The following is a 17,482-nucleotide window of genomic DNA, read 5'->3' as shown; positions in this document are numbered from 1 at the left end:
CAACAGTTAGAACTGGACATGGAACAACAGACTGGTTCCAAATAAGAAAAGGAGTATGTCAAGGCTGGATATTGTCACCCTGCTTATTTAACTTATAAGCAGAGTACATCATGAGAAACGCTGGGCTGGAAGAAGCACAAGCTGGAATCAAGATTGCCGGGAGAAATATGAATAACCTCAGATGTGCAGATGACACCACCCTTATGGCAGAAAGTTGAAGAGGAACGAAAAAGCCTCTTGATGAAAGTGAAAGAGGAGAGTGAAAAAGTCAGCTTAAAGCTCAACATACAGAAAACAAAGATCATGGCATCTGGTCCTATCACTTCATGGTAAATAGATGGGGAAACAGTGGAAACAGTGTCAGACTTTATTTTTAGGGGCTTGCAAATCACTGCAGATGGTGACTACAGCCATGAAATTAAAAGATGCTTACTCCTTAGGAGGAAAGTTATGACCAGTCTAGACAGCATCTTAAAAAGCAGAGACATTACTTTGCCAACAAAGGTCCATCTAGTCAAGGCTATGGTTTTTCCTGTGGTCATGTATGGATGTGAGAGTTGGACTGTGAAGAAAGCTGAGCGCTGAAGAATTGATGCTTTTGAACTGTGGTGTTGGAGAAGACTCTTGAGAGTCCCTTGGACTGCAAGGAGATCCAACCAGTCCATTCTGAAGGTGATCAGTCCTGGGTGTTCATTGGAAGGACCGATGTTAAAGCTGAAAATCCAGTACTTTGGCCACCTCATGTGAAGAGTTGACTCATTGGAAAAGACCCTGGTGCTGGGAGGGACTGGGAGCAGGAGGAGAAGGGGACGACCGAGGATGAGATGGCTGGATGGCATCACCATCTCTATGCACACGAGTTTGGGTGAACTCTGGGAGTTGGTGATGGACAGGGAGGCCTGGTGTGCTGTGATTCATGGGGTCACAAAGACTTGGACATGACTGAGTGGCTAAACTGAACTGAGGTTATCTTTTTGAAGTTTTATTGTTTCCCTTTTTACCACTGGATGAAAATCCATCTGGAATTAATTTCAACTTAGTGTTTAGAATGGTCAAGTTTGTTTTTCAACCTGTAGAAATAAGACCTACGGAGGGCCAACAAATATTTGAAAGGATGCTCAATATCACTGATTATTAGAGAAATGCATATTAAAACCACAATGAGGTATCACCTTGCACTGGTCAGAATGGCCGTCATCAAAAAATCTACACACAATGAATGCTGGAAAGGGTACGGAGAAAATGGAACCTTTTTGCATCATTGGTGGGAATGTAAATTGATGCAGTCACTCAGAAGAACAGTATGGAAGTTTTTAAAAAAAGTGAAAATAGCGCTACCATTGACTTAGCAATCCCTGCCCTCCTGGGCGTATGCCTGGAGGAAACTATAACTTCAAAAGATACAGGTACTCCAATGTTCTTTGTGGAAATATTTACAACAGCCAGGACGAGGAAGCAACCTAAACGTCCATCAGCAGAGGATGGGTAAAGAAGAGGTGGTGCATGAATACGGTGGATACTGCTCAGCCATAAAAGGAACGGCATCGCGCCATTTGAGAGGTGTGGGGAAACCCAGAGACTGCCACACGGAGTGAAGTGAGTCAGAAAGAGAAAACAGATATTGCATGTCGACGCATACATGTAGAATATAGAAAACTGGTACAGATGGACTTACTTGCAAAGCAGAAATAGAGACACACATGTGGACAACAAACATGTGAGCGCTAAGGAAGGGGAAGAAGGTGGGAGGAATTGGGAGATGGGGTTGATATATGTACACACTGTTGGTACCATGTATAAAATAGATAACCAAGGAGGACCCCTACTCAGGGAGCTCTACCCAGTGTTCTTTGGTGATCTAAATGGGAGGGAAATTCAGAAACGCGGGGATGTGTGTATACAGAGAGCTGACTCACTTTGCTGTGCAGCAGAGACCAACACCTTTCAGGGCCGCTATGCGCCAATACAGATTAATTTTTAAAAGTACCCTCATTTCTCCCTCGTATTACAGTGCCACCAGCGTCATAAATCAAGTGGCCGTATGTTTACGGGCAGGTTTTTGCACACTCTTCTTTTCCATTAGCTCAGTTATCTATCCCTGAGGCAACACCACACTTTAACTTTTGTGACTTTGTTGCACAGCATGATATTTGCAGCATAAATCTTCCAATTTTGTTCTTCTTTATGAAGCTTTACAATGCAATGCTCTTCTTTACTGCTTACATTATTTTTAATTTGTATCTCCCTTGATTTTTAGAAACAGCTTGTCAGTTTTCAAACAGGCTCATACACACAGACAAACACAGTTTACTGGGTTTTTAAAATTGAGATTGCATTGACTCTTAAGGTCAGTTTAAATAAAACTAGTATGTTGACCATGAAACTGAAAGTGTTAATGCTCAGTTGTGTCCGACTCTTTGGCACCCCACGGACTATACAGCCCATGGGATTCTGCAGGCCAGAACACTGGAGTGGGTAGCCTTTCCCTTCTCCAGGGGATCTTCCCACCCCAGAGATCGAACTCACGTCTCTGGCATTGCAGGTGGATTCTTTACCAGCTGAGCCAGCAGGGAAGCCCAAGAATACTGGAGTGGGCAGCCTATCCCTTCTTTAGGGGATCTTCCCGACCCAGGAATCAAATCGGGGTCTCCTGCATTGCAGGCAGACTCTTTACCAGCTGAACTACGGGAAAGCCCCAATGCAGGCATATCCTTCCACTCTTTTAAACTACTGGTAGGTTTTTCAATATTTCGTAGTTTTCTGTGTAATAATATTGCATATTTTAAATATATGTTCCTCTGTATTTGATGTTTCATAATTCTTTCCCATATTTCATTGTCCTGTTGTTTATTACTAATAGAGAATATAATCGATTCTTTTGCATATTGACTTTATATCCATCAGCCTTCCAGAATTTACGTATTAATTCTAAGAGTTGTTGAAGCTTTTAGGGTTCCTCCTTTGTTTTGGGTCTTCTCAAAATTTACATAGACTTGTCTAGGTATGGATTTTTTATTATTATTTTTGCTTCCCTTCAATAGCTTAAAATATTCTTCCTATAAATCAGTGATATGTACACTCTTTAATTACAGATGCCATGTAGAATCTTTTCTGTCTCTCTTCTCACTGAGCTTCTGAGAGCCTCTGCCCCAGATAATTATCTGGGGTTTTGACACCCACCTGCAGCATTTAATACCACTCCTGGCTGCTTTTGTAGTAAATATCGTGTCCCCGTCATTAGCAATTTCATAGGCCCATGTGGGGATCCCTAATAAGACATCTTAGCATTGAGTCCATGGTAATGCATACTTTAAAAAATAAATTATTTGTACATAATTATAGAAATTCAATTAATAAAATAAATTTGCAGTATATAATAAAAGGGATATCTCACAAAAAGTTTGCTGGGTTTTAGTGAATCCTGGCATTTAAATTCAATAAGCCTCTGTTGCCTTATATCTAAATTAGGGTGCTAATAACCCCTATTTCATAGTGTTACAAGAATTAAATGAACAAAGTATTCAATATTGTGAGCTCCTAGGATTAGTTCTCAAAATTATGCCAGCAATTGGTTGACCAGGAAATACTAAAATGAAGGCATCATTTCTCTTAGCCTCGGGTAATTATCACAATAATACAGCTATTTCCCACAGACATAACTTTGCAAAGCTTTATTTAGTAAATTCAAGTTACCTAGATGTCATTTGCCATTCAAAACCAATGGCTTCCTAAGTTCTGCTAAGTTACCTAAATGCTTTAATGCCATTTACAAATGAGTACTGGTTTTGCACCTGGGTCATTTGGTCAATAAACATTTACCAAGTGACCAAGTGGCATTATCTGAGTATTTCCCATATCTTTTGGCTTTGTGACTGGCTTAGCTTCTACTTACAGGGAATGGCAGGGAACAATAATATCCTTAGCAATATCTAATTCAGGATCGCTTACACTAGGGTCTGTGAATCAATAGGAAATAAGCGTCATTATCTAACATATTCTTCCAATCTCAAATCAGTAGGTTAACCCTTGAGTATTTCCAAAAAATTTCCATTAGGAGTAGAAAAAACATGGGCAAATATTAAATAAGTATAGACTGTGTTTGTTTGCAAAATGCTTGTCATTCTGCTGGGCTGAGAGATGGGCCCTCAAAGAAAGCGGCAATTATATAAGCCATAATACCAGGTATAAAACTGTCACCATGGGATCTGGCGCATTACAGCTCTTCAGAAAATTAGAATTCCTGTGCTCTGCTCCCGAGGCTGTTACTGCTTCACACTGGCCAGAAGCCTGTTCCAAGCACTGCAGTCCCAGCCTGCTGCTTCAGCTCCTCTGCCTTTCCAAGAAATTCTCTGACCCTTGGCCCCATTTCTCAATGCTTCTGAACTTCCTAACTGATCTGGCACTCAGCGTATCCTGCCTGGCATTGTTTAAACTCTTTCCACACATTTCAGCTGATCCCTTTCAAACTGATCCTAAACTCCTTGAGGGAAGGTTTGCCTTTATGCTGCCCTGGTTTCACGGTAGGTTGGATGACTCACTGCGTGAAGTCTCAGTATTCATTTCACATCTATGCAAGGAAGCTGGTAGAAACCGTGCTCTATAAGAAGATTCAACCTCATATCGGAGGACATGACAATCCGCATCAATGTACACATGCTGCTGTATATAGAATGGATAATCAGCAAAGACCTACCTCTTCGCACAGGGGACTCTACTCCACACCCTGTGATACCCTAGGTGGGAAGAGAGTCTGGGAAAGAATACGTAGCTGCATAGCTGAGTCGCGTGGCTATACGCCTGAAGCTAACCAGCCCTGGAAGCCGACCATGTGTGCGAGTTCTGAGTTGCCTCAGGCATGTAGGATTCTTTGCGGCCCTATGGACTGTCGCCGAACAGGACTCCTCTGTCCACGGGATTCTCCAGGCAAGAATACTGGGGCGGGTAGCTATGCCCTTCGCCAGGGTATCTTCCCAACCCAGGGATCGAACCCACACCTCTTATGTCTCCTGCATTGGCGGGCAGGTTCTTTACCATTAGCACCAACTGGGAAGTCAAGTCAACTATACTCCAATGTAAAATTAAATTAAATTAAAAAAGAAAACATGATATAACACACTTTTGAGGGAACTATACTCAATATTTGACAATAAAGTGTACAAGGAAAATATTAAAGAATATATATATATTTATATTTGCATGTATAACTGAAGTGCTGTGCTGTATACCTGAACCTGATACAAAATTGTAAATCAACTTCAATTTGGAGAAGGCAATGGCACCCCACTCCAGTACTCTTGCCTGGAAAATCCCATGGATGGAGGAGCCTGGTGGGCTGCAGTCCATGGGGTTGCTATGAGTCGGACATGACTGAGCGACTTCACTTTCACTTTTCACTTTCATGCATTGGAGAAAGAAATGGCAACCCACTCCAGTGTTCTTGCCTGGAGAATCTCAGGGACGGGGGAGCCTGGTGGGCTGCCGTCTATGGGGTCGCACAGGGTCGGACACTACTGAAGCAACTTAGCAGCAGCAGCAACATACTTCAATTAAACATATGTATATGTACACATTTAAAAATCAACCATCGGGGAAATGGATATTTCTCCATCCGTCAGAGCACAGAACTCTTGGGATCACAGGCGTTCACTGCTAGTCTACGTGTGCACTAAAACGCTGGTCAGTGACTTCATTAGTGCCGCCAGACTCTTCCAGTGGAAACCGACCTACACGTGCTGGGGCTCAGGATGGAGGAGACGGAGCAGCAGCCGTGTGGCAGCTCCCGTCCCTTCTGGCCTGAGGAAGAAGGTTCCTTACCGCCGATCAGCATGGTGCAGATGGAGAAGATCTTTTCTGCATCCGTGTTAGCAGAGACGTTCCCAAACCCAACGCTGGTGAGGCTGCTGAGCGTGAAGTACAGAGCCGCGATATAGGCACTTCGGATCGACGGCCCGCCCAGGGTGTTGTTCCCATAGTAGGGCGATTCCAGTCTCTTCCCCAGCTCGTGGAGCCAGCCTGCAAAGGAAGACAAAACCGAGCACTTAAGCCCCCCAAATAAAGTCCCAGTATTAGCACCTGGGCGTAGTGATGAATGAACATATAAGGCTGCGCCAAGTTGCTTGGGAGAAAGAATGTTAAAAGGAAGTTAAAAGCAAGGAGTTAGATTCCATGGCTCTAGAAGCAAAGCATCACTCTCATACTACTGTTTTCTATAACTCACACAGTAGAGAAATATGTATTCAAGAGTGGATTGGTGATCAAAGCTGAACAGCTCCTAATGCAAGAACTACCTTCAGTGACAGAAGCAGAGATTTCTAAGCTCAGTAATAATGTTGTATATTTCACTAGTCATTAAGCTTGTTTCTCAGTTGGAACTTTAAGAAATAAAGGAGCTGAGTATGTGTTTTTCAACCCTACATGATAGTAAATAGCAACCAACACAAAAATCTAGACTTCAGACAGGCGAGATGTGATTTATTTCCATCGTGCACTAACTTTTCCTACTTTGTCCCCTTGACGTGTTGCGTGCTAAATCGCTTCGTCCTGTCTGACTACTTGTGACCCCATGGACTGCAGCCTGCCAGAATCCTCTGTCCATGGGGATTGTCCAGGCAAAATACTAGAGTGGGTTGACATTTCCTACCTTACAGGTCTCAGTCCCATGTTTTTCTCAAGAAGCCTTTGCAACCTCATTCTGCTGTCTGGGGTTGCTGGGAGAGAACTATAACCAAGAGGTCCCTATAATAGACCTGGCAGCTACCACACAACTGTTCCACAATACTGGGGTATATATGCATCAAAACTCATCTAATTAAATGCTTCAAATAAGTGCATTTTATTGTATATCAATTACACTATCACCAAGCTATAATAAAGCTATGTTAATAAAGAAGGGAAATAGCAAGTATAATATTAATAATAGTGCATTAGGAACACAACCCAGAGACCACGTTAAAATAAAATCCTTTATTAGAAATAGTTGCCCTTTAAAATCTTATGTTTAAAAATTCTATGTGTGTGTGTGTGTGTGTGTATGCGTGCTACAAAGCATTATGACAATTCCCTTCAACCCATAACATCCCTAAGACTTTCGTTAAGGGATCTTATTCACTGACCACTATTTTCTTATTAACACTTCATTTAATGGCTGCCCAAGAAGAGATGAAAAATCACTACATTACTAAGTAGTAAAAATGCTGTCATCACCAACTAAGGTTATAAAGTGTGGACCTGCGCTAGGTAATTAGAATGCAAACTTGAAGACAACAGGGCTCCTTGAGGTCAAGGAGAAATGCTCAGTGGCAAGCGCTGTTTTATTTATCCTGTCTCTAGAGACGTGCTTATCAGCCATTGGCTTGCCTCAGAAATATCTCGAGGCTTGTCAAATAGAGACAAGCGGGCCATGTCCCTGGAGTTTCTGGGACAGTGTGTGGAGGCTGTGGAGAAGGGCTGAGGATTTGCCTTTGCACTGGGTTCGCGCGTGATGCTGAAGCGGCAGACCTAGGGAAGCATGTTTGCAAAGTCATCCTCAGTGCTGGCTGCAGCTGGGAAAGCCTAAAACAAAAACACATTCCCAAGGGTCACCTCCATACATGGAATCGAAACTTCTGGTTCTGAGATCAGGTACTGGTATTTGTAAAAGCTCCCCAGTAGATTCTGATGCGAAGATAGAATTTAGAACTACTGTTCCAGAACTGCACAAAGCCTCTAGCAATAGCAGAGTTTAATAAGTGTGATTTTTATAAGTGAATGAATTAATGAACATATAGATGATTCTGTGGGCTTTGCTTGTGGCTCAGCCAGTAGAGTCTGCCTGCAATGCGGGAAACCCGGCTTTGATTCCTGGGTCGGTAAGATCTCCTGGAGAAAGAAATGGCAACCCACTCCAGTAGTCTTGCCTGGAGAATTCCCTGGACAGACGAGCCTAGCGGGCTGCAGTCCATGGGGTCACAGAGGGTCGGATACGAATGAGTGACTAACACACACACAACACACACGTAAATGATTCCTGCCCTCTGGGATGAGATTGTACAACATTGATGCAATATAGCATTTGTGAACTTGTACTAGACTCATAACAAAGTGTCACGAAGGGGTTTTGTTTTTTTTTTTTTTTTTGATGACAGAGAATAATAAAAGGAAAGTTACACATTACGAAAGCTGATGCCATTCATAAGCTATGATCATTTTATTCCATCTGGAAAAGAGGAATAAACTTGACATCTAAACAGATTTAAGTTTGGGCTCTTCCATTAGAATGTGGGAATGACCAGCTCCTTCCTGTTTCACATTTCTCGTTTGCAGCTTGAACAGCTGCAGCAGGATGAATGAGACGCGCCATGAAGAAACGTCAACCCCTTTAGTGGCAGAGGTTTAGTGTTTCATGTCTGGTTTCTCTCTCTTTCTCATGTTACTTAAACTGGAACAGAAAGTAAAGGGAATGTGAGATCAGGAGTGGATTCTAAAGGAAAAGGAAGGCAGCGACCAAGTGTATTCAGAGAATCCATGTGTGGCATCTGATAGAACTGAGCATCTGTTAACTAATAGAAATGAGAGGAGAAAATCTAGGTGACAGCAATTCTTAAAACTGTGGGACTTATACATCCACTTGTGAATCTGAAAAAAGACAGGCTCCTTTTCCCAGGACAAAGCACGTGTGGAGTCACAAAAACAACTTCGTGTAAATTTTCAGGCGGTTCAGGGCTGCTTTGTACAGGTCTGGTCCAAGGGCCCAGATTAAAAATTCTGCTCCAGGGTTTCAAGTGGGGCTTCCCTGTGGCTCAGAGGGTAAAGAATCCGCCTGCAATTCGGAAGACCTGAGTTTGATCCCTGGGTTGGGAAGATTCCCTGGAGGGAAGGGCAACGCACTCCAGTATTCTTATCCTTCAATTAAAAAATAAATAAGTGGAAAAAAAAAAGAATTTAAAATGAAGGAAAGTAGGAAGTGGTAAAGCATGATTTGGTAAAATCTGGTTTAATCTTGTATAGAAAAAGACTTAGATATAAAGAGAACTTATCCAAGATTAATTATGGAGATATTACAAATCAAAACACATGTCCATTTGTCTGCACTGCAGGGGGAGAGTCAAGACAAGTAAGATCAGGGAGCAGAGATGACACGTGGATATATATTGTGCTCAGGGTGCTGATTTCTGCAGAGCAGGGCTCTTACAGGAATTTGACCCAAACGCTGTCAAGTACGGGCTTCCCTGGTGGCTCAGCTGGTAAAGAATCCACCTGCAATGCAGGAGACCCTGGTTTGACTCCTGGGTCGGGAAGATCCACTGAAGGGATGGGCTACCCACTCCACTATTCTTGGGCTTCCCTGTGGCTCAGCTGGTAAAGAATCAGCCTGCAATGAGGGAGACCTGGGTTCGATCTCTGGGTTGGGAAGAGCCCCTGGAGAAGGGAACAGCTACGCACTCCAGTATTCTGGCCTGGAGAATCCCATGGAGTATACCGTCCATGGGGTCTGTCAAGTACAGCCAACCACAAGACTCCGAGGGGCTGGTGGCTTAGCTACTTCTCATGTGCCTTTAAAATGGTGCTCTGAAAGGGATGTCATGCTCAAAAAAGTGATTAGAGGGGACAGTCAACCAAGCGATTGTCCCTTTGTTTCATGTTGGTTGTTACCACTAATATTGGGAAGTCTGAGCGGCTAAAAATTGTCATCTTTCCTAGAGAGTAAATATTACATGATTAATTTTTGTTTTAATTGATGAGAAGAAGAATGAAACACCACCAACACCATCTGCTGCTGCTAAGTCGCTTCGGTCGTGTTTGACTCTGTGAGACCCCGTAGATGGAAGCCCACCGGGCTCCTCTGTCCCTGGGATTCTCCAGGCAAGAACACTGGAGTGGGTTTCCATTTCCTTCTCCACACCACCATCTACTCATCTTGAATTAACGTGTTCCTTTGCTTACAGAACCCCAAGTTTTCTCATTAAAAATAAAGCCGAACAAACCAGCCAACACATGTGATTTAATTCCTTAATTGGAACAAAACTAAAACATTTAAGAATTCTCCAAACCAAATCAGTTTTCCTAGAATATCATTTCCTTAATAAAATAGGATAAAACTCTGTGATAGGCCACGCAGATGATATTAGATTATATGCTCACTCTACTCCTGTTCATTTACGCACATGTGAAACCATCTCAGAAGCAATTCAGGGAGCAGAACACAGACAACAGACCTGCGTTTGTTGGCTCTTTCTGTCCAGCCAGCTGTTCTATTTTCAGAGGCATCTTGTTTTTTTATTCAAGAAGGATTGCTACTAAATTGTGTTACAGCTGATGAAACAGAAGCAATAATAGCGATGAAAAACTCTGGTAACATGGGGAAAGGAGGTAACACCCACAAATCCGGGGATGGGCTCTGTGGGCTAAATAAAACTTTTTTGCAGAACAGCTTGTCCAAAATGAGAGCACATGCTCCACTGTAACAAGACAGCATGTCATTGTACTGTACCGAAGAGGCAGTGTCACCAATTTGGAGGCCAGTCTTTTTTTAATCTGGAGAAATTCATCTCTAAAGGAAGGGATGTCCTAGAACAGTCTGTCTGCTTCTGCTCAGTTTTTTCCCCTAAAGAACATTTTGAAGGAAAAAGCATACAGAAAATAAAGTAGAATCTAAATATACTGAACACACGGCCATCTGATAAAAACAAAAGATGTCATAAAATAAGTCTGTCATTACCAAAACAGTTTAGATGAATAAGATAGATTTATGACATAAGTATCAATTTCAAAGACAGAATGCCTCTTAATGAGCATGCTCAGAAGAGCCTATAATTAAGCCTGATAATTTCATCCATGTATTTTTCATTGCATACTTACCATGGGCCCAGTATTTTGCTTAATTATATACTTTTAACCCTAAAAGGCAGTTTCTTATGATTTTACTATAGGTTTCCTACAATCATATACTTAGTTTTATCATGCATATATGTGCATTCACAGTTTACACAGGTATGACCTGCTTTATAGAATAGATGTGCTCCTGAAAAGGTTAGTTTATATTTGTATTTGGTAAATTAACAGATAGTTTAGCTTTAATGAAAGGAATGGAAGCATGTTATTTAAGCAAAGCCTATGAGAGGGTGGGGCCAAGATGGAAAAGCAGGAAGTCCGTAAGGTCACTTCCTTACATGGGCACAAAAAAATTATGAATACTTAAGGAGAAACTTTGGTGAGGAAGACCAGGAGATAGCAGAAAAAGATATTCTACAACTAAAACTATAAAGAAGGAACCATACTGAGATGGGTAGGAAGGCTGGAAATGGTGTATAGTCAAGACCTACACCCACAGGTGGGGGGTAATGACAACTTGAGCCGTTCTACTCAAGAAGTGACAGGGCAGAGCCCCACTCCAGGCTCCACAGTCCAGGGTCCTACAGTGAGATGATGAGCACCCAAAGCATTTGGCTTTGAAAACCAACAGGACTTACTTTCAGGAGAGCCATGGGGTTATGAGAAATAGAGACTCCACTCTTAAAGGACACACAAAATCTCACACTCTGAAGGACCCGGGGCAGAAGGAGGAAATTGAGAGGAGCCTAGGTCAGACCTGTCGTTTGATTTTGGAGGTCTCTCAGAGAGGCAACGGCAACCCACTCCAGTATTCTTGCCTGGAGAATCCCAGGGACAGAGGAGCCTGGTGGGCTGCCATCTGTGGGGTTGCACAGAGTTGGACACAACTGATGTGACTTAGCAGCAGCAGCAGAGAGGCAGGCGCTAACCAGAGCTCATCCTGGAGACATAGGCACAGGCAGCAGCCGTCCTGGGGAATTGCCCTACCGCAGGCACACTGGTGCAGCAGGTGCTAGCTTGCAGTCCTGCCTCCAGCTCGGTGCAGCAGGTGCTAGCTTGCAGTCCTGCCTCCAGCTCGTTGATGTTGGGACCCAGCCCAGCTGCCAGCCTGTCAGCACCAGTACTGGACACCTCAGGCAGAGCAACTAGCCAGGTGGGGACAGTTCCACCCACCAGCAAGTTGACTGTCTCAAGGCATCCTGAGTTCACAGCTGCTCTCGGACCTGGTCGTACCCACCAGTAGCTAGCAGCTTCCACTCAAAGCAATTAGCCAGACTGACGGCCAGCCGTGCCTGGCAGACTACCTACAGTACCGCCTTCCGGAAGAGAAGGACTCACACAGCCCACACAGGGCACCCCAAGGGCATATATGGCTGGTGGCCAGAGGGGAACACGCTGCTGGGATGCAGAGGACATTTCCCACCAAAGGCCATCTCTCCAAGGCCAGGAGAAGCAATCACCCTACAAAATACACAGAAATAAAAATAGCAAAGTAGGCAAAATGCAGCAAAAGAGGAGTATGCCCACAGGATGGAACAAAATGAAACACCAGAAGAATTTAGCGGAGATAAGCGACTTACCTCATGAGGAGTTCAGGAAGTAATGAAAAGAACTCGGGATAATGACAGATGGACAGAGTGAGAAGTTAGAAGGCTATAATAAACAATTAAAAATACGTAGAGGAAGCATGCAGGTGAAGAATATCACAACTGGAATGAAAAACACTAGAGGGGATTAATAGTGGATTAAATGATACAGAGGAGTGGATCAGCAAGCTGGAAGACAGAGAAATGGAAATCGTTCAATCAGAACAGAAAAAAAGGAAAAGAGTGAAAAGAAATGAGGACACTTTAAAACATCTAGACAATATTAAGTGCACTAACAGTCGCATTTTAAGTGTCACAGAAGGAGACGAGAAAGATAAAAAGGCAGAAAGCATACTTGAAGTTGTAGTAGCTGAAAACTCCCCAAACAAGGGATGAAAACAGAAATTCAGTTCCAGGAAGAAGAGAGGGTCTTAAATGAGACCAATCCAAAGAAGACCACGCCAAGACACACTGCAACTGAAGACTGCAATGGCAGAATTAAGAGCAGGTTAAAAGCAGCAAATAAAAGCGTGACATTTACACACAAGGGAGCTCCTGTAAGGCAATTAGCAAACTGTTTGGCCAAAACTGCAGGTTAGAAAGATGTGGGGTGAAATATTTAAAGTGATGAAGGGGAAAAATCTATAACCAAAAATACTCTACCAAGGAACACTTTCATTCAGATGTAATGGAGAAATAAGTTTTACAAACAAAAGCTAAAAGAGTTCAGCATTACTAAACCCACTTTACAGGAAATGTTAAAGGGACTTCTCTAAGCTAAAAAGAAAAGGTCACAACTAGAAGTATGAATATCATGCGAAAAAATCTTATTAGTAAAGGCAAATATAAAGACAAACAATCAACCATGCATGAAGTTACTAGGAAGTTTAAAACACAAAGGTACTAAAATTATCTCTAACCAAAATAAACAGCAAAGGATCAACAAAGCAAAAAGATACAACATAAGATGTCAAAAACTACAAATGTGGAGGTAGGGAGTAAAAATGCAGGACTGTTAAAATGCTTTTAGACTTGAGATTATTATTAAAATAATCCTGTGTATATACAGATTGCTATGTATAAACCTCATGTAGGGAGTTCCTTGGTGGGTCAGGGGTCAAGAATCTGCCTTCCAATATAGGGCACATGGGTTTGATCCCTGGTTGAGGAAATAAGATCCCACATGCACAGGGCAACGGAGCTTTGAGGCCACCACCACTGAGCCCTTGCACCTCAACCTCAGAGTCTGCATGCTGCAGGCTGAAGAGCTCGTGTGCTCCAGAGCCCAAGTGCCAGAGCTGGGGAGGAGCCTGCGTGCCACAGCAGGGACCTGATGCAGCCAAAAGCAAAGAAACATTCTCCAAAAAGCCTTATGTAACCACAAATCAAAAGACAAACTACAACAGATATATTCACGGAAAAGAGAAAGGAATTCAAACATGGTGCAAAATAGTCATCAAATCACAAGGAAAGAGAGAAGAAGAAGAAAGGAGCAAAAAAGAGCTAAAAAACAATCCTAAACAATCAACAGAAGGACATAAGAACACAAATGTCAGTGATTACTTTAAACGTCAGTGGACTATAGTTCCCAATCAAAAGACAGACTAACCAAATGGAAGCAGAAACAAGACCCGTGTGCCTGCTGTGTCTGCAAGAGACTCGTTTCAGATCTGAAGATGCAAAGTGAGAGTGAGAGGGTGGAAAAGGCATTCTGCACAAATGGAAATGAAGAGAAACCCAGAGTTCAGTTCAGTTCAGTCACTCAGTCGTGTCCGACTCTGCGACTCCATGAATCCCAGCACACCAGGCCGCCAACACCAACTCCCAGAGTTCATTCAGACTCCTGTCCATCAAGTCCGTGATGCCATCCAGCCATCTCATCGTCTGTCATCCCCTTCTCTTCTTGCCCCCAATCCCTCCCATCATCAAGGTCTTTTCCAATGAGTCAGCTCTTCACATGAGGCGGCCAAAGTATTGCAGTTTCAGCTTCAGCATCAGTGCTTCCAAAAAACACTCAGGACTGATCTCCCTTAGGATGGACAGGTTGGATCTCCTTGCAGTCCAAGGGACTCTCAAGAGTCTTCTCCAACACCACAGTTCAAAAGCAGCAATTCTTCGCCACTCTGCTTTCTTCACAGTCCAACTCTCACATCCATACATGACCACTGGAAAAACCATAGCCTTGACTAGATGGACCTTTGTTGGCAAAGTAATATCTCTGCTTTTGAATGTGCTATCTAGGTTGGTCATAACTTTCCCTCCAAGGAGTAAGCGTCTTTTAATTTCATGGCTGCAGTCACCATCTGCAGTGATTTTGGAGCCCCCAAAATAAAGTCTGACATTGTTTCTACTGTTTCCCCATCTATTTCCCATGAAGTGATGGGACCAGATGCCATGATCTTCATTTTCTGAATGTCGACCTTTAAGCCAAATTTTTCACTCTCCTCTTTCACTTTCATCAAGACGCTTTTTAGTTCCTCTTCACTTTCTGCCATAAGGGTGGTATCATCTGCATATCTGAGATTATTGATATTTCTCCCAGCAATCTTGATTCCAGCTTGTGCTTCTTCCAGCCCAGTGTTTCTCATATTACTCAGCAATAAAATTGAAATCTTGCCATATGTGACAACATGGATGGATTTAGCGTATATTATGCTAGATGACATGCAAAGAGTTGACTCACTGGTAAAGACTCTGATGCTGAGAGGGATTAGGGGCAGGAGGAGAAGGGGACGACAGAGGATGAGATGGCTGGATGGCATCACTGACTAGATGGACATGAGTCTGAGTGAACTCCGGGTGTTGGTGATGGACAGAGAGGCCTGGCGTGCTGCGAATCATGGGGTCGCAAAGAGTCGGACACGACTGAGTGACTGAACTGAACTGAACTGAATATGAAAAGCCACCCAGTAAAACACGAGCTTGTGGAATCAGGTCTATATGTGTGCCTGTGTGTGTACTAAATTGCTCCAGTCGTGTCTGACTCTTTGAGACCCCATGGGCTGTGGCCTACAAGGCTCCTCTGTCCGTGGGATTCTCCAGGCAGGGATACTGGAGTGGGCTGCCGTTTCCTTCTCCAGGGCATCTTCTTGACCCAGGGTTTGAGTGTGCGTTTCTTAGGGCTCCTTCATTTGCAGGCAGATTCTTTCCTGCCAGCGCTGCCTGGGAAACCCCATTCACATGGACAGAGAAAAGGAAGGGTTAGCACATGCACCATGACAGCTATAATTCCAGACATTAACACTATTTTACTTAATTTGTTACAAATGAACCATATTGCAATGGAGTTCAGCTAGAAACAGGAATAGCACTCATGTTAGGGGGTTCCTGTTAGTAAGTTGACAAATGGTTAATAGTTTATAGGTGGTTTCCGTCTCATTTGTGGGCACCAACCCTATAAAACAGGCACAGCTATCCATAGTTGGATTCATTATTTCATTATTCATTACAATAATGTAGCAATTATTATCCTCATTTTTAAAGATGAAAAAACTGAGGCTCAGAGAGATGAAATAACTTGTTCAAGATGGCAGAGTCAGGGCTTTAAACCTAGCTGTGCTTTTGGAGCCCAATTCTACGTCTGTTACCCCACAGTGCTTTCCACGCTATATGTACAGACCCAGGGTCACTGGTGGGTGACTGGGCTGAATGCCTTTCCATGCAAGTTACCATTTTACAAGTTGCCATGTTATATGTGCATGGTGGAGAAGGAAACTGTCTTTGTTAAAGTTCTCCAGAAGCACAGAAACCTTTAATTATAAATTGGGAGATTTGAATGGCATATATTTCTCCAATGCATGAAAGTGAAAAGTGAAAGTGAAGTCGCTCAGTCATGTCTGACTCTTAGCGACCCCATGGACTGTAGCCTATAATCCTCCATCCACAGGATTTCCCAGGCAAGAGTTACCGGAGTGGGGTGACATTGCCTTCTCCATGAAACAGATATTAATCAGTGTACATGTTTGCCAAGTCGCTTTGGTTATGTCCAACTGTTTGCGACCCCATGGACTGTAACCCATCAGGCTCCCCTGTCAGGATTCTCCAGGCAAGAACACTGCAGTGGGTTGCCATGCTCTCCTCCCAGAGATCCTCCCCACCCAGGGATCGAACCCGCCTCATACATCTCCTGCATTGGCAGGGGGGCTCTTTCCCACTAGTGCCGCCTGGGAAGCCCCAGTAGTGAGAGCCTGCTGCACAGCACAGGGCACTCTGGTTGGTTCTCTGTGGCGACCTAACTGGGAAGGAAATCCAAAGCAGAGGGGATATGTGTGTACGCAGAGCTATTCACTTTGCTGTGCAGTGGAAACTAACACAACATTGTAAAGCAACTGTGCCCCAGTAAAATTAACCAGAAATAAAAACGACTAATTTATTCAAGTGCTGCACACAGCCTTCTCAGAGCAGGGAGATTAGTCCCGTCTTGCAGCCGGCGTTGATGGAGACTGCTCCTCGGGAGCACGCCTTCCTCACAGTGCCGTGCCCACTAGCAGAGCAGTCTTCCACAACTTGGGACAATGCCCCAGGCAAATCGATCAGACCCTAAAGACGAGACTCAGGCAGATTTAGGGGATGTGGTGCAGTACAGCAGCTTTTGAAACCACAGCCAACATTTATTTAAGGCCAAGTATTTCACTAGGCTTTTTCACATAACATCATCTTCAGCCAACACTCACAACACATCTGCCTCTTTTCTTTTTTAAAATGTTATTAAATTTATGTTGTTCCAACAGATGATTTGAACAATTTTCTCTCTGTTTTTGGGAATTGTTAGAACTGAGACACAAATCTATTGCTAACTTAAACATCCATGGTCTTCCTGCTATTTGACTTTGCATACCAGGAAGTAATTATTTAGAAGTATCATTTAGCTGTCTTATTGGAACCATTATGAAATAAGTTTGCATTTCCAGTGCCCATTTCTGCTTAGAGTGGGGAAATGTGTCTCAAAATAAAGTAGATAAAAAATAAATCAACTCAGAGAAAACAGGTTCATCCAAATGTAACTCACAGTGTAGACATGGGATAACATTGTATTTAATGGAACCTGAGGATTACTTTAGGCTTTGCAGGTGTTACTAGTGCTCAGG

The 17,482-nt window shown here is 43.2% G+C and overlaps 1 protein-coding gene across 1 annotated transcript in view; it reads right to left on the bottom strand.

Annotated features, from left to right (window-relative positions):
* Window positions 1-17,482, bottom strand: part of KCNH8 (potassium voltage-gated channel subfamily H member 8) — a 465,900-nt gene that overhangs the window by 115,102 nt on the left and 333,316 nt on the right. Inside the window, exon 8 of the mRNA XM_018053223.1 lies at window positions 5,815-6,012. Coding sequence (XP_017908712.1) covers window positions 5,815-6,012 — 198 coding nt within the window. The remainder of the gene's footprint in view (window positions 1-5,814; window positions 6,013-17,482) is intronic.

The sequence above is a fragment of the Capra hircus genome, chromosome 1 (genome assembly GCF_001704415.2).
Source record: "Capra hircus breed San Clemente chromosome 1, ASM170441v1, whole genome shotgun sequence".
NCBI classification, from domain to species: Eukaryota; Metazoa; Chordata; class Mammalia; order Artiodactyla; family Bovidae; genus Capra; species Capra hircus.
The sequence above is the reverse complement of the archived record's forward strand: the minus strand, read 5'-3'. Positions and strand labels throughout refer to the sequence as shown.